At 52.8% G+C, this 22,432-nt stretch overlaps 7 protein-coding genes and 1 non-coding gene across 8 annotated transcripts; 4 read left to right on the forward strand and 4 right to left on the reverse strand.

Annotated features, from left to right (window-relative positions):
* Positions 1 to 291: 291 nt before the first annotated feature.
* G647_05198 (uncharacterized protein) lies at positions 292 to 1,107 on the reverse strand (the record flags this gene model as incomplete). Its single annotated transcript, XM_008729530.1, has 1 exon — positions 292 to 1,107. One exon carries the CDS (start codon positions 1,105 to 1,107, stop codon positions 292 to 294), a length of 816 nt encoding a protein of 271 aa, XP_008727752.1.
* A 472-nt stretch (positions 1,108 to 1,579) lies between these two features.
* G647_05199 (saccharopine dehydrogenase [NADP+, L-glutamate-forming]) lies at positions 1,580 to 3,075 on the forward strand (the record flags this gene model as incomplete). The annotated part of the gene is made up of 3 exons (XM_008729531.1): positions 1,580 to 1,712; positions 1,762 to 2,054; positions 2,104 to 3,075. 3 exons carry the CDS (start codon positions 1,580 to 1,582, stop codon positions 3,073 to 3,075), a joined length of 1,398 nt encoding a protein of 465 aa, XP_008727753.1.
* Positions 3,076 to 3,509: 434 nt separating this feature from the next.
* On the forward strand, positions 3,510 to 3,580 carry G647_05200. The gene has a single exon. It is a non-coding gene; the product is annotated as a tRNA-Gly (tRNA).
* A 1,138-nt stretch (positions 3,581 to 4,718) lies between these two features.
* G647_05201 (uncharacterized protein) lies at positions 4,719 to 5,594 on the forward strand (the record flags this gene model as incomplete). The annotated part of the gene is made up of 2 exons (XM_008729532.1): positions 4,719 to 4,877; positions 4,929 to 5,594. The coding sequence occupies 2 exons, from the start codon at positions 4,719 to 4,721 to the stop codon at positions 5,592 to 5,594; spliced, it is 825 nt and encodes a 274-aa protein (XP_008727754.1).
* An 871-nt stretch (positions 5,595 to 6,465) lies between these two features.
* G647_05202 (uncharacterized protein) lies at positions 6,466 to 8,129 on the reverse strand (the record flags this gene model as incomplete). The annotated part of the gene is made up of 2 exons (XM_008729533.1): positions 6,466 to 8,023; positions 8,077 to 8,129. 2 exons carry the CDS (start codon positions 8,127 to 8,129, stop codon positions 6,466 to 6,468), a joined length of 1,611 nt encoding a protein of 536 aa, XP_008727755.1.
* A 577-nt stretch (positions 8,130 to 8,706) lies between these two features.
* Positions 8,707 to 9,715, reverse strand: G647_05203 (uncharacterized protein; the record flags this gene model as incomplete). The annotated part of the gene is made up of 3 exons (XM_008729534.1): positions 8,707 to 8,922; positions 9,025 to 9,608; positions 9,661 to 9,715. The coding sequence occupies 3 exons, from the start codon at positions 9,713 to 9,715 to the stop codon at positions 8,707 to 8,709; spliced, it is 855 nt and encodes a 284-aa protein (XP_008727756.1).
* Positions 9,716 to 11,301: 1,586 nt separating this feature from the next.
* G647_05204 (uncharacterized protein) lies at positions 11,302 to 13,851 on the forward strand (the record flags this gene model as incomplete). Its single annotated transcript, XM_008729535.1, has 4 exons — positions 11,302 to 11,461; positions 11,520 to 12,099; positions 12,146 to 12,749; positions 12,805 to 13,851. The coding sequence occupies 4 exons, from the start codon at positions 11,302 to 11,304 to the stop codon at positions 13,849 to 13,851; spliced, it is 2,391 nt and encodes a 796-aa protein (XP_008727757.1).
* A 4,971-nt stretch (positions 13,852 to 18,822) lies between these two features.
* G647_05205 (uncharacterized protein) lies at positions 18,823 to 21,129 on the reverse strand (the record flags this gene model as incomplete). Its single annotated transcript, XM_008729536.1, has 2 exons — positions 18,823 to 20,582; positions 20,631 to 21,129. The coding sequence occupies 2 exons, from the start codon at positions 21,127 to 21,129 to the stop codon at positions 18,823 to 18,825; spliced, it is 2,259 nt and encodes a 752-aa protein (XP_008727758.1).
* Between the last annotated feature and the right edge of the window lie 1,303 nt (positions 21,130 to 22,432).

Below are 22,432 nucleotides of genomic sequence, written 5' to 3' on the forward strand. Positions count from 1 at the left end.
TTATGGATTGGCTTGAGTGCTTGGGATATTGAAACAGCCACCAAAAAGCGAACAGCAAGCACCACGAAGAACTTCCTGCGGCGGACAAACCGAGCCGTCTGCATTGTCCCACTGCTCAGGCAGACGTGTGTGCACGTTGCCGGACCAGCACTAGGAACTCGGTGGTACAGTCTCCGCCACTGTTCTTTTTACTGCTTCCAAAGACACAGGCAAGGTGTACTGGTCAAGCCTTACGGCAGATACCCTTGATATACCTGAAGACCTGGGGTTCGCTCGCATCAGTATCATAGCCTAATCATATACCACGACAAGGAACAGACGTACTTCATGCCCTTTGAAGTCCCCCACGGTTGTTATTCTCCTTTCATCCCAGCCTCCCATCCCCAGAACGACCTTATCGAGCTTTCCATTCAGCCGACAGCCGCCCATGAATACAGGCCAGATCCAGTCTACCAGCCAGGCGTAGGATATGGTAATTATGTCCGTGCTGTTGTCAACGTGCTCAAAGAACAGGAACTCGCCACCAGGTTTCAGCAGAGCTTGAATCACAGCGACGGTCGCCGCAAGTTGCTTTTGCGGTGCCGAGCACAGAGACTTTACTGCCACGACCGTATCAAAGACACCTTCGTCTGGCAAACTTGAGGTGGTGCCAGAGATTAGGCCGGCTTCCTTCAGTGCTGGTAACAAACTCCCCGGCTGAGCACCTGCTTCCAAAGTCACCATCTTGCTTCCGAGACCATACTTCTCCGCAGCTTCACCCAATTTTCCGTGCAAGAATGCATTTGGTTCTGCGGCGTATAACACCTCAAGCTGTCCAGCCTTGTAATGAAACATCTGATCACCCGCTCCTGGGCCCAGTTCAAGGACCTTCCCATGTGCCCGAGAAAGGAGCTCTCCGATATGCTTGACCTGGACTTCGTTTGCCGCCATTTTGGGTCCTACGACCCGCCAGAAGTTCTCGAACCATTTCGACCGGAAGGATGATGGTGACACAAGGAGCAGGAAGGGATGGGAAAGGAGTGTTATCGGCAAGTAAAAGATTGAAATACTCAGGAGAAAGAGAGGTTCTGTGTAGGCTTGGAGCCTCACTAGGATGGAAGCACCCATCCTCGAGAGATTAAATTCGAATCCTCGGGGAGATGGTTGATGCGACGAAACACAAAGGAAAGAGTGACGACCAACGAGGACTCCAGTCTCGGACGGGGAGATTTATAGCTCAAGACCTTGTGATCATTTCCGCGCCCTAGTTGCAATACGAGGTCAAGCGATGGCTGGAGCTTCAAGCCAGCAAGCCCAGCTAGCGAACACGAACAGAGGTACTGTATAATACATATGCTGGCACGGCTGGCGAAGGACCAATGTGCCTGCGCTACCTCTATCTCCACGTGACGATAACGCAGACGTGGAGGGGCAGCGATGGGGGCGCCGCACGCCCAACTCCGTCATCGGCTTTGTGCCTGGTGCAATTTTCTGTCGCGCATTCAGTTGGAGAAATATTGCACAGATAGTTCGACTCACATCCGTCTTTGCTGTTACTATCAACTGGTCAAATACAAGAATCGGCTTCGAAACTACGAATATGACCTCTTTTATCACGACCATCCAGTCCAAGCTGGGCTACACATCCCAGAAAGCCCTTCTTCTTGGTGCCGGCTTTGTCACGAAACCCACGGTCGAGATCCTTGCAAACGCGGGCGTCGAGGTCACGGTCGGTCAGTGGACTCAACGGTACACCCAGGATACTTTGCTGACGGGACCCAGCTTGCCGGACACTTGAATCTGCAAAGAACTTGTCTGAGGGCATCAAGAACACGCGACCCATATCCCTCGATGTCAATGATGAGAAGGCCCTCGATGCAGAGATGGAAAAGGTGGATCTGGCAATTAGTCTGATCCCCTACACTTACCATGCTACTGTCATCAAGTCTGCCATCAGGAAGAAGAAGAATGTTGTCACCACCAGCTATGTCTCGCCGGCAATGCTGGAGCTGGAAGATCAAGTCAAGGAGGCTGGCATCACAGTCATGAACGAGATTGGCCTGGATCCTGGCATTGTAAGTCTTATCACTACGTATAATTGCAAGAGTCAGCTAACAACAGCAGGACCACCTATACGCCGTCAAGACCATCGAAGAAGTCCACAAGGCTGGCGGCAAGATTAAGTCCTTCCTCTCGTACTGCGGCGGCTTACCAGCACCGGAGGCCAGTGACAACCCATTGGGCTATAAATTCTCCTGGTCAAGTAGAGGTGTACTCTTGGCCCTCCGCAACAGCGCGAAGTTCTACCAGGATGGCTCTGTGAAGGAAATCCCGGGCCCGGAGCTGATGGCCAGCGCGAAACCGTACTTCATCTACCCTGGTTTCGCCTTTGTCGCATACCCGAACCGAGATTCTACCCCTTACCGAGAAAAGTACAACATCCCAGAAGCCGAGACTGTGATTCGTGGCACTCTGCGATATCAAGGATTTCCCGAGTTCGTGAAGGTGCTAGTCGACATTGGCTTCCTGTCCGAAGAAGAGCAGTCCTACCTCAAACCTTCCCCAGACAAGAAGCCTCTGACCTGGGCTGAAGCCACACAAAAGATCATTGGCGCCACGAGCAGCAAGGAATTCGACCTCGCTTGGGCTATCAGCTCCAAGACCAGCTTCAAGGACACACCCGAGAAAGACCGCATCCTTTCAGGAATCCGGTGGCTTGGCTTGTTCTCCGATACCCCCATCACACCGCGAGGCAACCCTCTGGACACCCTCTGTGCCACATTGGAGGAGAAGATGCAGTATGAAAAAGGCGAAAGAGATATGGTCATGCTGCAGCACAAGTTCGAGATTGAGAACAAGGATGGCAGCAAGGAGACGAGGACGAGTACACTGGTGGACTACGGTGATCCGAATGGCTACAGCTCCATGGCCAAGCTGGTCGGTGTGCCTTGCGGTCTGGCCTGTCTGATGGTGTTGGATGGCAGAATCAAGGAGCGAGGCGTATTGGCGCCACTGAAGTGGGATCTGGCGGAGCCGTTGCTGAACGAGCTTAAGGAGAAATACGGCATCTTCCTGACGGAGAAGACGATCGAGTAAGGGCTCAGCACCAGCGTGCTAAGCCGCACCGTCGCACCGCCGTTGCTGTGCTACAGGATCAAGTCTTGGGACAAAAGTCGTTTCTGAAAGTCTCGCATGAACAGCTGCACAATAGAAAAACTCCTGTGCAGAATCAGAGATAGATCAGAGGGCTCAGAAGATCTCGCGCCATCTGCAGTTCGGGCTGAACGGTTGCGCGGACTTCTTTGCTCCTCTCATGCTGCGGCTATCATAAAAACCTTGACGATCTTTTTGGAACTCAGTACAGGGTACCTTAGGAGACACTGTCAGCATCGCGTCTTCGGCGTAGGCCATGCTTTTAGGCGAACGGACGTACTCTCCAAACAGAGCTGTGAGGGGTATCAGAATACAAGCGTTACTTAGTAGATGTGTCAGAAGTTCTTCCTGATGTCATCCCCAACTCGAGGGGTCAGGCGCCGATAGTTTAAGGGTAGAATTCGAGCTTCCCATGCTCGAGGCCCGCGTTCGAGTCGCGGTCGGCGCATGATTTAGTTTTTGTTTTTGCTGTTTCGACATTCTTTCCTGTAGACTTCGTTTTCGACGCGTGCGGACGCAGGTCGAAATGGAATTGTACCAGCCGAGGCTGGGACGTGCACCACCACATACGACATGACGACTCGGGAAATAGGTCTTCTTCTGCCACGAATGGCACGGTACCCACCACCGCCACAGAGCGTCATGTTCCTCTGCATACGCAATACCAGGTAGGACTATTTGTTAAACAATACGGAGTACTGTTTACCTCATTACTGCATCTTGCCTAGTACGAGGTACGAGTACTGTGTCGGACGCCGGTCAAACCTCGACGACACCGTCGGGTATGCTCGCTCCACCTTGCAGGATCATGGTACGGTCCAGTATGGAATGGCGTAGAGCAGTCGCCTCAGTCTGCGATGAGATATGCACGGAACCCATTACTGTGTATTACACAGCGCGATCGAGCTTGTCGCAGACACTACCAGTTCAGGATGGCGCCGAACCTGATACCTCGCCATCTCGAGCTGGCGGTCCCACCTGCCTGAAGACATGGTGTTCTGCTCCCAAATGAGTGCGTGCGATGCATTTCTAGACTGGCGGTCAACTAGCTAAACCTTAGTGAAACGGGTGAGTCTCCAGGGGTCATCAGCCCGCTGGCCACCATTCCTTCGATGTCCTGGTACATCTTCCGAGGACATCTGGTGTTGCCTGATCTATACATCGAGTCTCTCGTGGTGAAACTGGCCCACCGTCCCAGCATCACGTTTCGGACCACGTGTAGTAGTGCACCTGTTGACGAGTCGGAGTTGTCGCGAGAAAGACCATACTAAGTACGAGTCATGCTGCCTTTGGCGGCGTGCAAGAGCCGTGTCGAAGTGTCGCGGCCATGGCCCATGATGGAAATTCCGACAGTCCACGTGATTGGCAGGGCCACGCTTGCTCGAGGGGCGCATGATTGGCCGGTGTGACTAGAACCTTCGCCGCCCTCCCCAGGCGCTGCGCAGGCGTCACCGTCACCATCCGCAATTGAACTTCCAGCACCAACCACGCCACTATTTCTACCCTCCTTTCCTACGCTCTTTTCCATTCCACAACAACCCTCCTCAGTCCCCCACTGCGCGTTATCGGCAGCGCCTCTCACCAAGATGGCATCCAATACCAAGTATCAGCCTGCTCCGCAGCGCGACTCGTTCGATGAACAGCACTACACCCAAGCCCCTCCCGGCTATCAGGCCGCCGGACCCAGCGATGTCGGCTACGGCACGCCCAGGGCTGAGGACGACAACGTCCCCGACGACTTCAAGGTACGTCTATATCCTTGTCGCGACAGGTATTGCAGTGCTAACGCTTCGCAGTTCGGCGGCTCCGTCTCGGAAGCGACCCTCGACATCCGCATGCAATTCATCCGCAAAGTCTACACCATCCTCACCGTCCAGATCCTTCTGACCGCCGGGTTATCTTCGCTCTCCTTCTTCTCTCTCAGTTACAGGACCTGGATTCAATCCAATAGCTGGATGATGTGGGTGTCGTTGTTCGGCGCCATCGGCTTCATGCTCCTCACATTCTGGAAACGCAAGTCCTACCCGACAAACATGCTCTTCCTGGCCGGTTTCACAGCACTGGAGGCATACAGTATCAGCGTCATCACATCCTTCTACGAGTCTCGCATTGTCATTGAAGCTCTGGTGATCACGCTTGGCATCTTCGTCTTCCTGACCCTGTTCGCCTGCCAGACCAAGTACGACTTCACCAGCTGGATGCCTTATCTCTTCGGCGCGCTGTGGATCCTGATCATCTTTGGATTCATGGCTGCTTTCTTCCCCCACAGCTCGACCATGGAGACCGTCTATGGCGCTGTTGCCGCGCTCATCTTCAGCGGTTATATTCTTGTGGACACCCAGTTGGTGATGAGACATTACCATGTCGAAGAGGAGATTGCGGCGAGCATCAGCCTGTATCTGGATGTTCTCAACCTGTTCTTGGCAATTTTGAGGATCTTGAACAGCCAGAACAACAACTAAGTCTGGTGGGTAGCTCGAAGGGGGTCAATGACGGTTTATTGATAGTTGGGGCCGAGAGGCAGGAGCTGAACAGTGTATGCCAGTTTTCGGCCCTGATGGACAAACACGCAAGCACCGCAATGAAGAAACAGGACGCATAGCTTTTGGATCCTGGCCTCCATTTAATCGTGGCGAAACGAGCTTATATAATTACTCTCAACCGCTGGTATCTGAAGGAGGCTGCGAAAGGACATGATATTAAGGCGCAAGAGCCTGGTGTTCCGGGTCCATTCTTCGTAGTGGTTATGGCTGCGAGCAGGAGGCAATATCAGGGTAAAGTATTTCTCAGACCACGACTCTAGCATGCAAACGATCCTTTCCAGAGTCAAGGGGTGGACAGGTGCGGTCAATCCGCTCAACCTGCTCTTGATACATGATAGGACCTTTTTCCCGGAACCTGTGTAAACGCGACGACGTGAGAGGCTGGTCGGTCGGTCGGTCGGAAATTGTCTAAATAGGACGTTTTAATGAGCTGATAATTTTGACTGTGCCCATAAACAAGCCTCGATCCGGAGTGATCGAGCCACGTAGGTACAGTAGGTACTGTAGGGGTACGCGTAACAGGATAAGGGTTTGCAATATATATATAGGCGACGAGATGAAGCTACAGTAAAGATTTAACCAACTTGAGTTCTGCTCAATGTGCCGGGCACGACGGCAGGTGGCTTTTTTTTGGGCCCCAAATATATAGAAAAGAACACAGGATACTGTACCTAGTATCATTGAGTAATATTCCAATCGTGATCCCAATCTCATTCCAGTCCCATGGCGCCATTCAGATAAAACTCGCAGATTTTCTCGCTCCCGATATTACCCCATGTTAGATACTCGCTCAATGTGCGACAATGAAGAAAGTGTTCGTGATCAAACATACAATCATGACGATGATGCCATATATCGCCAGCGCGAGACTCAGTCGCCGGAGTAGTCTCCGGCGGAAGTTCTTCGTCCGCTTCAACAGGCTCACCGCGGTTATGCTCAGGATGCCCGAGTTCGAAAGCAGGCCCTGCCCTTCGCCGTCTTGTTGATCGTCAGCGGCTCGGTCGTCGTCGGACTTGGTGCTTCCTGCGTCGTCGTTGCCGTGCCAATCATAGTCGTCTTCTTCCTTGATGAGCTTCTGATGCAGCGGAGAGTCGGGCGAGGAGATCTTGTAGTAAAACAGGCCAGGCAGAATAAAGGATATGGACGTACTGCCGGTGGAGCCCACGTAGGCCAGCACGGCTTCAAGGCTGGACACGGTCATGGCCACGATATAGCTGAGGATGATGATCGCGGTGGTTATGGCTGCGAACCTTGCCTCGCCCATCTCCGTGTTTCGCTGTTGCCGGGCAGGGTGTAGTAAGGGGATGTTGCGCGGAGGGCTCGAATCGACTGAGCTCGGCGTGGCCGATGGGGTCAGCCTGGCCCTCAACTTGGCCGAAGGTCTCCATTTGAGGACCGCGTCGACACTGGCGCGGCACGGGTGGACCTGCAGCGGATAGGAGAACATGACCAGGACCACGATCATGGCTTGTCCGATCGTGGTGGACACCGATGGGGCATACTGAGCCACGATATTGCCTCCAATTTCGTTGCCGAAGGACAAATATCCTGTGATGGCAACCAGAATGTAGATCGAAGCCGCCGTGCCGTTCGAAGCCGTCAACACGGCTGTTGTGCGGAAATGGGAGTTGTCTTTGATTTCGTTGAGGATGCTAAACATATTTTGGTGGCAGGTGTAGGCAAAGACGATGACTGGGAAGGAAGAGAGAGCCGGTACAGCGCCGGCCCACTTGAAGATCCGCAGTGGTGTCTTATAGTGTCCATCAGGCAAAGTGTCGTGTGCCGCAAAATGGTAGACAACCAAGATAACCAGATAGCCGATTGATATCAGTGCGATGACCGACGTGTACTTCAGGGAGTCGAGCCGTCGTAGAAACGAGAACGGGATCACCACCAACATGAAAGCGGTGACCCAGAAGTGGCGATCGAACATAAAGGCGCCCAGGTCCTCTTCACGAGCGAATCCCCGAACCACGCCCGGCATCAGATCACCGATAATGATCAGATAGCTGACTCCCACCCCAAAGCATTTGACAGCAATCGCAGCATCGAAGATGACCGCCGCATTGGGGTATGTAATTTGCGACAAGGCGAAGAAGCTTGAAGATCCCCGTTCAAGATATCGGGCGCATCGTGTCTGTAGGTAGAGCCCGAAGCCGGCAGTAGCTCCTGCCCACAGTATGACTATTGTTCCCAGCAAGATGCCCATATGTGACATGGCAAGAGGCATGGCGAGGACGCCGGCGCCCACGATGGTATTGAGGAGGTTGATAACGCTGGAGATCCATGACGCTTGACCTGCGGTACCGATAAGGTCACGTTTGCTGAGAGTCGGTGTCCCTGGCCGCCTAGAATCTATAAGCATACTGCCGTTCTCTTGTGATCACCAAGGAGAACATACCGCCGAGCGCGAGACTGTGACCTACTCGAGGACGCTGGTACGGGTAATGACATGGTGGCTGGGAATGAGGCAAGGCGCAATCAGGTCGGCCTTTCTAACGTCCTCATGTCTTGTAGGACTCGAATAAATGGTGGCAATATACCGCGTATGAATGTCGTAGCACGTACCGGGGGTAAGAGGGGAATTAACTGTAAAGCAGTCGCACAATGTCGAGTTGAAGCGGAAGTGAAGCGGAGGTGAATTGTATCACGCAAGTCCAGTCGGAGATGACAGCAGACAAGCGCGGAGTACGGAAAAGAATTTCTCCGGACGGGAAAACCCAGGTCACGTGTGAGCTCTTCTCACGCTGCCATGCCAGACGAGCGCGTGCAATACACTTCGCATCTCAAATGCTCTCGTCACATTTCTGTTGCCTGATCATTTGCATCATAGGCGTAAGCAGAGTGTCTCCCCAGCAAGCACCTTCCTACGCAGAAACACGGAAACGCTCGCCCATGACCAACTCAGGTATCAACCGACCAATCCTAGAAACCATGATCCCCATTCACGCGAACAGACTGCTCAGACTTTCCTATCCTTCCTACGAACTATGTACCTTTCGATTTTCGTCGCACGTAGCTCGGCACAGGCTCATCCGCTTGGAGCTTGTGCGGCCACCCACTCTGCGAATTCGTCCTGGTTCCTGGTCTGAATATAAATCCTCCCTGGGCCTGTGAATCTGCACACGAGTCCCTCCCCGGTCTTTATGCTATGCATCTTTGAATTGCCGGCCTTTTCGATTGTGTATCGACAGTTCCAGGCAACAAGGTGCCCATTGTCGACGATGTGTTGTTCATTCGCTTGGAGCTGTGAGTCTTGTCAGCGCGGTTCCCGAGCACATCCAGGGCGGCCGGGGCGCTTCAAGAAGCGCAAAATGTCGCGGGGTATCCGAGGTTGGACAGCACTTACATCTCGTGTCACTATGGCGCCGAACGAGTACACCCAAATCGTGCCTCTTCCACTGAGGCGGTACACGAACAAGTCCTCCCCACTGAACAGAGCCTTCCCAAGCCCTTGAGTCTTGTTTTCTCTGATGACTTCACCGGTGCACGCTAGGAAAGCGTCTTTGCCCAAATTCCATCCCTCGTCACCATTGATGGGGATGGCGGTGATGTCACCAAACAGTGTCGGAGCCAGCGACACTTCCCCTGGTCCAGTATACAACGATTCAGCCATCTCGCTACCAGTGAACATCTTCTTCATGCTGAACTTGATCTTCCCCTGGAGGACGATGCTCGGGGACATTTGAATCATGGCCCCAGGTTTGGATTTGATCACGACACCTTGTGGAATCCGGACATTCAACATCGAGTTTGTGTCGCGGTTTGTTATTGAGTAGGAGATGCCATCCACGCTCTGATGCCAGCTTGAATCAAGAGACACCGGCGGTCCTCCCTGAGAAGCATGGCGCTGGTGTGGGTATTGTGGTTGCTGCTGTTGGTATTGTTGCGACGGCTGTTGAACCGGATACTGGCTCTGGTCCTGGTAAGGGACTATCACACTTAGTCTTAGTGGTATGATGCTGAAGAGGTCCGACTCGCTTACCGTTCCCATATTGCTGCTGAGGGTAGTAGCCGCCTGGACCTTGGTTATACGCCATTTTGCGACCTAACTAGGAAAACCGGTTGGCGAAGGAAATTACAGAGAAAGCGTAGGAAAACTCGGGACAGTTTTAACTGCGACTTGTGAAGGAGATGCGCCGGTAGGACTCTCTGGGCGCGGCCGACCCTTGTGCTTATTATAGCCATGCATACTGGATCCTGCGACAGGAGGAGAAGTCATCTGGGCTGAAGCGATAGGTGTCTGCATTTTGATCCAAGTCAAGGCTGCCAATACTGGTCCTGGTTTCTCCGCTGGAACGGTCCCTGTCTCGGCCCCCAAAGAATTCCCGCCCTTCTCCCACGTATTGCAAGGGGCCATTGGCCGTCATCAGGAACGAATCCTTTTGAGGATATTCTGCGGAGGCTCATACAGATGCCCAACGCTTATTGGCTATGCAGAATCGAACCGCTCTCCCCATCGTTTAAAGGACACGTTCCGGGTTATACGACAGTGGACACGAAATGCTCGTCAGAATTTCGGGGCTTGTTGGCCAGTGCGAGGCTAACCCGACTTTGGCTTTCACAATAACCAAATCCGTCAGCTACTGGGTACTCGTACGAGTAGCTCGTAGCTGGGGCTTTGTGCGCTCTGGAAGCTCCACAGGTAAGCCCGAAATGTGGCGGATGATTCAGCATAACCGATCCACACTACGCATTCGCCAGCGACAGCGCGGGAAATCAGATCAACATCAACACGACTGAGGATCTGCAACGGCCCTTTACGTTCTGTCCCGGATGCGTTGTAGGGCGGCCCTATTGTTTCCGATGTATGTACAGAGGATATGTATTCGCCATCAGATGTGCAGACGGCAGGACCTGCCCACGATGCCAGGGGGCCAATTGCTGATCGAAGCATCAGAGCATTCACTCAGCCTCAAGTGGTGGCATTTACGAGAGACCAATCGCCTTCTACACACGCCACATGCTACACTGCTTATGTCCGTGGCATGACATACAGATTTTCCTTGCTCAATACTCACATTCGGCTTAACAACTTGCTATACCAGGTACTAGCTCATTTCGGTATTCCCAAATGTCCTCTGGCGAATTGGCATTGCAACCGCTAGTGCTCGTGCCACCATATGATCTCCAGACTCTGGCGCAGTGGCTTGGCGCTATCGCCGGTTAAGCTGGTTGAGAGGCCACGAAATTGTCGGACTGTTCCGTTGGTGGCTGAGGCCGGAGCAGCTTTTAGTCCTCTGTTTTGGACTGGTGCCACAGCGGGTCTGAAAGCCGCGTGTGTGAGGCTATAGCCGATCAAGATGACCTTTGGACCTGCATGGCTCCGTGTCAGCTCATGGTCAAATCTGGCAGCCCAGTGGCGCCCAATATGGGTTGCCTTCCTGCTTGCCAGATACAGATGAAGGACCGAAGGATGCAGCTTGCGAATCTGAAGAGTCCCGAGCTGAGGCTCTTGTGCCATACAGGTATGCTTCAGGGGCAACATCCCGTGTGTAATCTTCCGAGGCAGCATTCGTCGATATACTTTGATGGATCCCCGGATCCGAGGGCGAGACTATAAGGATTGTACTCTCCTGCTCCGGGCTTGTGTAGAGGTACCATCCCCCCTTACACTTATTGCAGGATGGTGTCGTCGATAGCCTTCAAGGCTCTCTGGGTACTTGCATTTGCTGCCACAGCGCGGTCACAGTCAAACACTACGGGAGCCACTCCCACGTTGGCGGACGAGCCCTGTGCCCAAGTCTCCGCCTTACAGAGCCAATATGCTGCCTCCAGTGGAACAGGTATGCATGCTTGTTACGGACGAGTTCCTACAACACGGCTTTTACTGACGTTGAAAAGTGACGGGGTTCCGAGTGTCCCCAGATCTCGCATATGCTTGTCAACAATCCGTTCCCTTGGTCAAAGAGGATACAATCTCTCTCCTAACTGGGCTCAAGGCTTGGGTGCAGTGGCAGAGTACTCTCGCCTGGTTAAAAGATCCACCCCGGGACTGGCCGTTTCCTCCTGTGGATTTGGCCAACGAACTGCAAAAGCTCGGCGATAAAGTGCAAGACGGAAGTATCACGAGCGAGATCGACTTTGAATGGCAGCTGGTGGACATCATAACTTCGGCTCGAGACGGTCATTTGACATTTGCCCCGGACGCCTACAGCGTCTTTGCATACTTCAACCCACTTGGGAGCCTCGTCTCTGTCTCGGCGGATGGCAAGCAGCTTCCGGATGTGTATCTGTATAGTGAGGGCTTTCTACGAACTCTATTTGAGCAGGTGACTGACGGAGACGAAGATGATCTTCAAAACAGCGCAGCGGAAGGCTGGAATCCGTCTCCTATTGTCAAAATCAACGGAACGGATGCGGTGACTTGGCTAAGTCAAAAGGCTTTCAACGAGACCATGACACACCAAGATTTGGATGCACTGTGGGTTGCCCGGCCGCCTCCCTTGCCGCTGTTAATCTTGCCCTAGGTACAACCGACTGTTCTTCTCCATCAATGCACCGCCCGATGGCTCCGGTTTCGGATACTTCTACGTACCAGCACTGCCACGGTTCTATGGCTCCTCGATCACTGTTGAATTCAAGAACGGAAGCGAAGTTTCTTCTCCACTCGAAGCGCTTCCGATCTACAACTTCTCGGGGGTTGTCGACGGCGAAAGCTTCTACCAGTCCTTCTGCAATGTGACGGCAAAGGCTATGGCGCAGGAAACGTCGTCTTCCGCTCCCGCTCCACAACCTTCGTCAACTGGAGCTCAAGACCCCAACAGTCTGCGACCGCAGTACCCATCACCGGTAGCGATCAGCAGCGACGCGTCGCTTGCTGGCTACTTCTTGGAAGATGAGCCCAGTGTGGCCGTATTGTCCGTCACGGGGATGTCTGAGACAGCCCAGTTCTCCGTACAGCAAAGCCTCGCCAAATTCTTGGACCAGTGCCGCGAGAAGAACAAGACGTATCTGATCGTGGATGTCAGTCAAAATGGTGGCGGCACTATTTTGGTTGCATACGACATCCTTAAGCAGTTGTTTCCGACAATCGAGCCCTATTTGGGTGCGCAGTTTCGTGCAAATGCCCAGGTATGTCAGGGGATAGAACGTGGGAAATAGACCTCACTGACTGGGCAATCTCCAGATCGACGTCCTCGGGACTTATTTCACTCCCCAGGCCCAGCAAGCCGAACGAGAGCAACCTGACAATGTCACTTTCGCCCGGTATGGTGGGGCATACTCACTATTCGACGCCAGTTCGGTTAGCAATGACAGTGGCCACGCTTTTGAAAGTTGGGATCAACTCTTTGGTCCCGTACAGGTGCACGGCGACGACTTCAGCCACCAGCTCCAGGTAAACATCTCGGATGCTACCAATGACGAGCAGAGTGGCTCCATTGTCGTCTCAGGCTACGCCAACAATTCCGCGATCCCCCCGCAGCCCTTCGAATCGCAAAATATCATCGTCTTCGGCGACGGGTTTTGTGGTTCGGCATGTACAATCTTGTTGCATATGCTCAAGTACCAGGGAAAGGTGGAATCCATCGTGGCTGGTGGTCGACCCCAGAACGGACCAGGACAGGCCATGGGTGGTGTCAAGGGCAGTAGAGTCGAGCCCTTTGCCGATGCCATACAATTCGTCGAGTTGTTCTATGAGGGAGCTCCCGCGGACATGATTGAGCAGGCGAACAAGACAGCATTGAAAGATCTGTGGGACAATGCACAGGTTCTGAAGCTTCGCAACGACGAGAACAATGGGCACGTTCAGGTCAACATCTTCAACGCAATTGCGCAGTACGATGACAGTCAGACTCCTCTCCAATTCGTCTACGAGGCAGCAGATTGCAGACTTTGGTATCAGCCTTCTCATTTGCTCGACATCACCTCGCTCTGGCGGACAGTTGCCGAACAAGCCTTCGCATTGAATGGGCAGGAGAAGTTCTCACTGTGTGTTCCGGGGAGTACAGGTCACCCGAGCAGCTTGAGCGGCAACCAGACTCTGTTTGATGATGGCCAGATCGTCAATGTCACCGGGTACAATCCTGACGGCAACGGAGGTGGTAGTGGCAACGGCGGAGATGGCTCTTCTGGCGAGGAGAATGGTTCAGCTGCTTCTTCCGTAGGCTTGTCAGGGATGTTACTGGTGACAGTCATGGGTCTAGTGACGCTGGCTGGCGAGGTCATTTTCTAGACCTCCAACTTCTTGTACTCTGTAGCAGAGGGATTCAATGTTGGAAAATGTTCTCCTTGATGACGGTACCCTCGTAAGAAAGCACTATTTACTCGCGCCATACATGTCCTGATCCCGGACCCGTTCTCCATGGTTTGTCACTTTATTGTCCGAAATGACTGGACTTTCTGGAAGTCCCCGTCGGGCTTCTCCCAGGCAAGGCAAAGGAGCATCTGCTCAGTTCCTCCTATCTGTAGTAAAATAAGGGTCGAAAGATATTCCACCAGGGCGAAAATGCTGGCATGAGATACGGCGACCATCTCCCCTCACCGTCACCCGGACCCTTCGATGATTTGCCATCGAGGCGTCCCCTGGTTGTCCCCGTGCACCAACGAGTACGGCTAACCTTACAGAATCTAGATGGGTTGTTCGTATGGTCTTGGTCAGGAAGCCTTCTGCACTTTCCCGACGTGGAGAACAACTTGAACTTGAAGAGGTGAGAGGTACATACGTCGTATTGCGCAGATTCCACTGTCTGTTTCCCCTTCAACGCCACTCATTTCTCGCTGACCGCCTCGAGTGACGCTTCTAATTCTAGGGTTCCGCCGAATAATTAATTGCATTACATCAACAGCCTTGAAAACCACTACCGTTATACCAACTCGACATCGTACTGTACAGACTACTTACATAGCAATCCAGCTGTTGGCTACTATAGCCTTCGTCTCCAACAAGCAGGTCAAGGAGATTTACGGCCTCGACACCACCCGCCTCAAATTAAAACTGTTTCTGATCAAGATTCAGGGCCGCGAACGACGGAAAACCGTTCAGCCTCGTCTGGAGCCCGGCGTTTACGGTACATACTATGTATGGACATTACGGTATTTGGCTTCCGTCAGGATCAACACAAGCCTGTCTCGCCACGAACAGCGGGTTACATAGAACGACGTTGTACCTATGTAGCATCTGTCCTCTTCAGGAGCAACAGCTCCCGAAGTAATACTGTGTCGAAGTTCCTATCCCTGCGGAAAATTCGATTCACAAAGAGCTAAGTCTTCAGCTTCACATTCTCATAGCCACAGCACGAGGAGCTATACATAGTGAGTGACTAACCCTCTAACGCCCGTCACAAGCACTGCCGGCACTGTAGCAAGCTTAGGCTTGGATTTTATGCTCTCGCTTAAAGACTTGAGGACCATTACGAAGGGCTGCAAGATCTCGTCCAAGAGATACTGTACGCACTCTACTACTATTATGTAAGTAGTAAGTACTGTAGACTGCACTGAGCAGGAACAACATCGGTGGCAACAATCCTACATTACCACCGCCTCCGTCGAAGAATGTACTACATTATATACAGTGTATACATAATGTACTACTCGTAGATATAACAAATATCCTGTAAGGGCTGGGAGACGTCCAACGACGTTAGATGCTTTCTAAAGCAGGAACGACCGGTAACGGCAGGCACGGCCGCTGTAAGGTCGCTCTTGCCTCGTACGGTCGAAACATTAAGTGAGCCTTGTAATTATACCTGGCATATTAAGAAGTACTAGTATTAACCTTCTAGATATATACTTTACTTTAATTGAGAAGTAAACTTCCTAATTAGGTAGAATTCGTACTACGTGTATATATACGAGTAGGATAAGTACTAGTAGTCTACTCAATTACTTTACTAAGTAAAGTGATACTAGCTTAATCTCAGTTTAACACCAGCTATAAACCCACGGACTGTAAGGGTGAGCGTAACTACTTATATGCAACGCGGTCCAGGCGACGGTGCTAAGCATGGTAGGCGCGATGCGATGTGATGCGACCATTTCTCAAGAGACCCAGATGAACCTGGAGACACCTTTTAGGACTGGACATGATAGCACAGTCTACTGTACTAAGTACATATACATAAGTTCTTACTGTCTAACCACAATATTATGTACATTCCAAGAACTTAACATGTCGTATTAAAGCTGCACTACCATGCATGCATGCTCTTGATGCTCTATACAGTACGCAAACTTGAGTAGAAGCGCATCCTTCTTTCAGCACAGCCCGTTAAAGGGCACAAGATCCTGTACAGTCTAAGCCGTATACCTATATACGTACCTCGATATCCGGTACGCTCGCTGGAGTAGAAATGTCCGCTGAACAAATGAGTGAGATGATACATTTGTGCACTGTATAGAGTACTATACTGATTCAGTAGTGCTATACTGGATCAGGCTTGTGCTGGTGACAAATGATAGGGACGACATTGATTTGAGTGTTGGGCAGTGTGCGTACAATTCACGACGCTGCACAAGGTGGTCTAGACCCCCGTACAACATTGAATCCAGGTCACCCCGTCCCTGTTGTGCCGCGTTGCGCTGTACACGGCGCGTTCCAACCAAAACGTCAACAGTGCAACAAACAATGAACGTGCTCGATTCGGGGGATACGATTCAAGGACTGGCACGCCGTGACTAAGTGTACATAGTATTGAGCGCCACGCAGCCACATGCAATTTTAGCGAACCAAGCTAGAAGACTCCAGGGCACGAAGGGATATGTCCTGTGTTCACGAGGGGCTCTGAGCAGTCCGTGTCTTGAAGTATAAACAAATGCTTTGATCAAGTTCAAGCTCTCGGAGGTGGGTTAGACTTTCCCGTTCCAGGAGGCGGTCGGCTATTTTGACGCGTTCAATGGGCTTTCAGGAGATTCGCAGGGCTCGGGCATCCCGCTTGGCGCCGCGGTTGATAAGCTGATACTGTAGCGAGCGACCTGCAGGTAGACCACCGCGCCCGTCTCTGTATTATACTACTGGGGTATATCAGTTTCATGCAGACGTGTGGTGCCGTTCTCTTCCACCTCTGTGCCTTCCCGTTCCCACGTGTGTTACGTAGCCTCCCGGAACCCTCCATCTCATGCACCTTCATCCACACGCGAGAGAAGTGAGTGGTTCGAGCGAGCGCGATGCATCGGGTGTGAAAGGACCAGTACTCTGTGCAGTACTGTGTATTCCGAAGCCGAGGGAAGCTGCCGCTTCGGTATACTGCTACTTACTGTACTTGTTAACCATCTACGTAGATAGTAAGTACCTAGCACGAACTCCGTGCGGACATACTGTAGTACTTGCTAGAGTAGTCTCCAGAAAGGGAGGAACTTGGAGCCACCACATACAAATTCGCAAGAGTCGACACCGCAAACATATCACGTAGCCATCAACCACCCCCTGACCAAGACGATCAGTACGGAGTACAGTACCTACATTACTCCGTACATGGCACTTATTGCGTCACCCCAGCCGCCAAGCTGCCCGAAGTTGACTCGGCAGACTGCTCCCTGAAAATAATGTACTAGAGCTGCCCAGAGGCATCAGCGGAAACGATGCTGTACAGTACACAGCCCCCGGGTGGTGTTTGCTTAACGAGCCGTTGAGTTGAGCCCAGCCTGCCGCTTTTCCCCCACGCTCACCGGACGCCATGCCCAGACGCAGCCCGTGGACGGAAGGGGTGCGATTATCGCCACGAGAAGGGAAAAACACGACAACACGCCCAGCACCCTGCACCTTGCACTCAGCACCCTGCACCTTGCACCCTGCACGCTGCACCCTGGACCCTGGACCCCTGGGCACTACGCGGCATGTACGGAGTACAGTATGTACATACTGTAAGCTACTGTACTTAGGTTCGAGCACCCGGTGCACAGGACAGGACTTAGGACTCCTAATACCTGCAGGCATTGCCGAAGTCGCTTGCTACCGGCATATGTTACTTGGAACATACAGTAGACGTCAGACTCCACCACCCGCCTCCCCTGGTGCGAGCATGCATATTCGAGTATGTACTTGTCAGTGCACTGTGCCAGAGAAGCGAAAGGAAGCGAGCCGTGAGGACCGTGAATACTGGAGGACGAGTATCTATCTCCAGTACTGTGCTCCGTACAGACATAGAGAGTGGACTTCGTATTCTTGACTTCCCTAGTCCCTGCTAGACATAGCTACTTTTCGTGACGACCCTTATGCTGTAGGCGTGTATGTGTGTGTGTGTGTGTGCTGGTGGCGGTGCCTGGTGTTGACATCTCTATTTAATAATGTACATCATCCACGGGACTAATCCATCGGTGCATATCATATCAGGCTTACCCCAAGTACTAACAGTACAGAACATAGTGCACATACACCATGCGAAGATTTCATTTCTGAGCGTGCTGGGTATTGTCCACCTACAGTGCATGCTGTGTGGTTGGTTGGCTAGCTAACATGTTGCACTTCCGTCCAAGACTTGCAAGGAATGTACGAGTAGCCTGCGCATACAAAGGCTCATGTGCATGTGCAGCATGCATATCCGAACAGGACGGAGTGATTGACAGGGGAATTCTCCGAGGGCAGGACCCGTCAGGATCCGTACAGAGTGCCTCAGGCATGCATGCATGCCTGCATGCAAACTCCGTATGTATGGCTCCTTCGTGCGTGCTGCTCAAGCATTGTCACTCTGATCACACCGCCTGTCGAGCTTCAGCTCTGTCGCATTCTGTTCTACTTGGAATTGTACCTGTCAAACATGTGCTGTGCAATGGTTGTTCAAACAGCAACGTGCGACGGACGTCCGTCTCAACCGAGAATCCTTTATGTCCAGAAACTTTTGGGTGAGCTTTTGTCACATCCGACGCAAAATACCCCGGTGCCTTTTGGTGAGCCTGTAAACACTGCCTTCTATCATTAACGCTATACAAAGCCGCTGTCCCACCGCGGGTCAGCGACTCATTTACATGCCCAGTTTTCGCTACCTGGTTGGGGAATCGAACAACCAATTTTCCAAGTAAATTCGTTCTTGCCGATCGAAGAAAGGTCTCATAAGTGATTCATAGTCGTTCATGGTGGTTTGCAAAGACCACCCAAATCATTAGTCGTGATAGAAGGTTTCGAAGAGGAACAGCTCGAACGAAGAGGCCGTTGGTGGCCGAAAATCTCGAGAAAAGTACAGTAATGCCAACGGCTTGGGTGGCCTGGTCGTTAATTTGTCGGGGTCGTAGGGAACAGCGAGTAAGAAACCCGAGTGTTGCGCCGAGGACGGGAAGTGCCTGTCGTCGCGCGTTTGCGGCCAATCTGCGGTTTCGAAAGGTCCACCGCGTCTGGAACCGAGGACTTTCTTTCAGGAATACTGGGAGTCTGTGACCTTGACGCTCCCAAAGCACATTGGCCAGTTGAAGACGTGGAAAAGCCGGACACAGGTGCAATGCCACCGAAGTCCGCCAGACCCTCTATCGACTTGCTGTGTTGACTATCTTCGCGGATTGTGTCTTGGCTGCCCTCCCGGATGTGCTTTTCCGATGCCGGCATGATAGAGAAGTCCTGGAGGTCCAGCTTGAGGTGCTCCGTAGACCCTGCAAAGCTACCACCAGCCAAGTGGGCGAAGTCAGATAAGCTTGTGCTTGAGTTCGACGACCTGTGAGTGCCAAAGATCGAGGCGATAAAGCTTTCTTGTGAGCTTGATTTGCTCATAACAGACGCTGGACTCCGCAGATCCCGAGAGCGATAGATTTCGTTCGAAGAGAAAGTGTTCTCTGCTTCGTGAGGCACACTGGCCACAAGTTCAGTAAAGGGAGCACTCGGAGGTGGCTGAGGGGAGTCGATTCCAAGTCCGAGAAGGGGAGATGATTGGTCTTCTGCTTGGTCAGACGACGGCGCAGGCTCATCCCGCAGAGGCTTGTTGGCCGCCTGCATCATCAAGGGAGTCGAAGCCGATGAAGACACTTCGTCAATAACGCCCTGTTCCACGACCAGATAGTTCTCCTGAGGGATGCGGAAGCTATTTGGCTGCCGAAGATCGGTAGGCGACATGCCCATGTCCTCTTCCGCTTCAAGCTCTGCGGCGTGCTCCCAAGAATAATCAATAGCGTCCTCCCAGCCCTCGATATCGATTGGCTTCACCCCAATGGAGATGCGGTTCTTGCACTTCCGGCGTGCTTCTTGTCCCGTGTTTCCGATTGTGGATGCACCCAGAGTACAGACCTTAGGTGGACTATCGTAAGAGATGACGTCGAACCGGATTTCTCCAGAAGACTGGCTTCTTCGCTTGAGCTGCCTCGGTGTCACCTCGGGCAGCACATGCAACGCCGTTGGTTGATGACATGAATGACCTGCTCGCAACGGGTCTCTTTCTTCCGGCGTCTCTTCTTCAACTACCTCCATCATGGCCTTCGGAGGCGAAGGCAACGGCGCAGTGCGCAGAGGAAGTGCAATGTCATCCCTGGTCGATACAGCGTGCACGACATGATCACCTGGCAGGTGTGGTAGTGGCTTTGCTAGAGCATTGGCTTGACTAACGGGACTCATGGCTGATAATCGCTGGCTCGTCGCCGTGGTTGGAGAAATGTCGAGGGCAGTCACAGACAGTCTCGTGGGACGGGAGAAGTTCTCCATTGACCGAGACAACCGGAAATCAGAAGGACTGTATGGTGACATCAAGCCGTCCTTTGGTGGTGGCCTTGGCCGCGTCGGTGTTGTTGGCAATAATGGGATGGCGTCGGTGGTCGGCGATGTTGGCTCCTCGAGTCCAATTTCGATATTTGCATCGTCCTTCTTGACAGGTAAGTCCGTGACCGGGATCCCGCGGATTTCGCTCTTAGGTTCTTGACCGGTCTGAAGGGCGTTGAACTCGGACGTCAAATCTGTTTTGCTAACCGAGTCCAGGCTTTGGAAGCGAGCTTGTTCACCATGGGTGACATGTTGAAAAGCAAAAGGCCCCGATATGCTTCGCTTGAGACCGGGCCCTGGAGACTGTCAGCACAAGCAGAACGATAGAAGAATGGAATGCTTACGCCTTGAGCTCAGAGTGGGCTGGCGTTGGAGGCCCCGAATCGGAGACAGCTCGCCAGCCCTCAACTCGGCAAGGTCATGCGACCGGTCTTCTAGCTGAGATGAAAGAAGATTGAGCTTGCTGCCCTGTCGCTTCAATATGCGGGTCCCTTTCGCTAACAGGGCCTTGGCGGTGTTTTCGTGGCGCTCTTGCAGCGGCATTCCGCCGTCCGCGAAGCTCTGCCGGGAGGAAGGTCGAGACGCCAAGTCGTTTGAAATGTCCGATAAAGAACGAGCAGAGATGGAGAAGGACGAAGTCACAGTGTCGGTCCGTGATCTTGCTCGTGGATTGGGAAAGATGTCGCTGCTGCCCGAGTCCAAGCTTGAACTCTCTTTCATCGAGTCGGTCAGTGATTGCCTTGACACCTCGCCATGTTCCTTGGAGGACGATTCATGGGCAGCCGTGTGCGCCTTGTCACCGGATTGCTTCGAGTGTCCCTGACTCCATGGGAAGCGACCCATTTGAGCTGTGCCTTGCTCCGTCCTTAACAGCTAGATTGAAGCAAGTAACCTGAGTCTGATTGTGTCATCAAAGCGAAGTCGGGCAGTGACCTTCCGGAGGCTGACGGGAGGTGTCGTAAGATTTGAAAACAACGAAGACTCTGGTGGGTTCCTTGAACGAGAGGAGAGGCGAGCGTGATGGTAGGGCAAACTTCAGGCTGTTCGAAAGCCGTTTCACGCTGTACCTCAGGTTAATTATATAGCCGTCACGTGAGGGAACTCGTTGGCTCAATCTTACCAACCGACAACATCTGAAGGGAGGCAGGTTCAAGTATGGCTCCCTTCGAAGTCCCCAATCTTGCCAAGAGTAAAGTTGGCGCCAGACGCCTGTAGGTGACCTTCTACCAAGGATATATCAGGCTGCTCCGTTTGCTGTAGTGGCAGGGAATCGACTGCTAATTCGGGCAGTTTTCCGATAGATACAACACGTGAAGGGCAAATGCAGCAGAGGGTTGCAGAAGCAAAGGTGGTCTGAAGAGCTTCAAGGCGTGCCGATGGCTGAAAACCAATCCGGAATGACAGAAGTACAAGTTGATGATATGCAATGTTTGGGAGGAGGTGAACCTGGATAAGAACAACTGGGGGAAAAGATATTATCTGAGCCCGACCATACCATTGGCATGTCATAACAAGGTGCTCCGTAGAGAGGTGGAGCCCGCATACTTTGCACAGCAGAGCGATCCTCGTCGTTCGCGGCATGAAGGCGTTCTTCATGGATGCAGGCAGTGAAGCCCGACTAGCAGGGGCTCAGTGGTCCAAACTGCCGGCGAGGCTTGATGACGGGATACCGGGGTGGAAAGCAACACCCTAGGCCACAGTGGTAATAGCTTGTCAGTGTTGGCTCTGGTGCAGACGCGACTGAGACCGACGGCCTGAGCAGTGCCCCCATCGTCGCGAAGCACAAAGCAGGGGCCGTGGGGATAGTTGCGTTATGGTGGAGGTGCGAAGGAGCAGGCGAAGGAGATTTGATGGGGCTGTTCGCGTCAGGAACAGGTGGGTCCTTGGACGGGACGCAGACGGACTCTGACTGGATCAAGCTGGCCGCAAAGGCGGAAGCCACCAGCCGGGACTTTACATAGTGCTGGGTATTCGGGGACTAGGGCCAGGTGAACGAGCGTTCTCGTAGTGCCGTGCTGGCGCATCGGCGTCGTGCTCCGGTGCCGAGATAGGCTAGCCCGTCTTGCCCGCCTCACCCGCCTCTTGTCATTTGTCCGTCTCTTGCTCAAAGCTCCCCCTTCGCCGCCATTGGGATATTGGCACGCGC

This window comes from Cladophialophora carrionii (assembly GCF_000365165.1).
Source record: "Cladophialophora carrionii CBS 160.54 unplaced genomic scaffold supercont1.4, whole genome shotgun sequence".
NCBI lineage: Eukaryota > Fungi > Ascomycota > Eurotiomycetes > Chaetothyriales > Herpotrichiellaceae > Cladophialophora > Cladophialophora carrionii.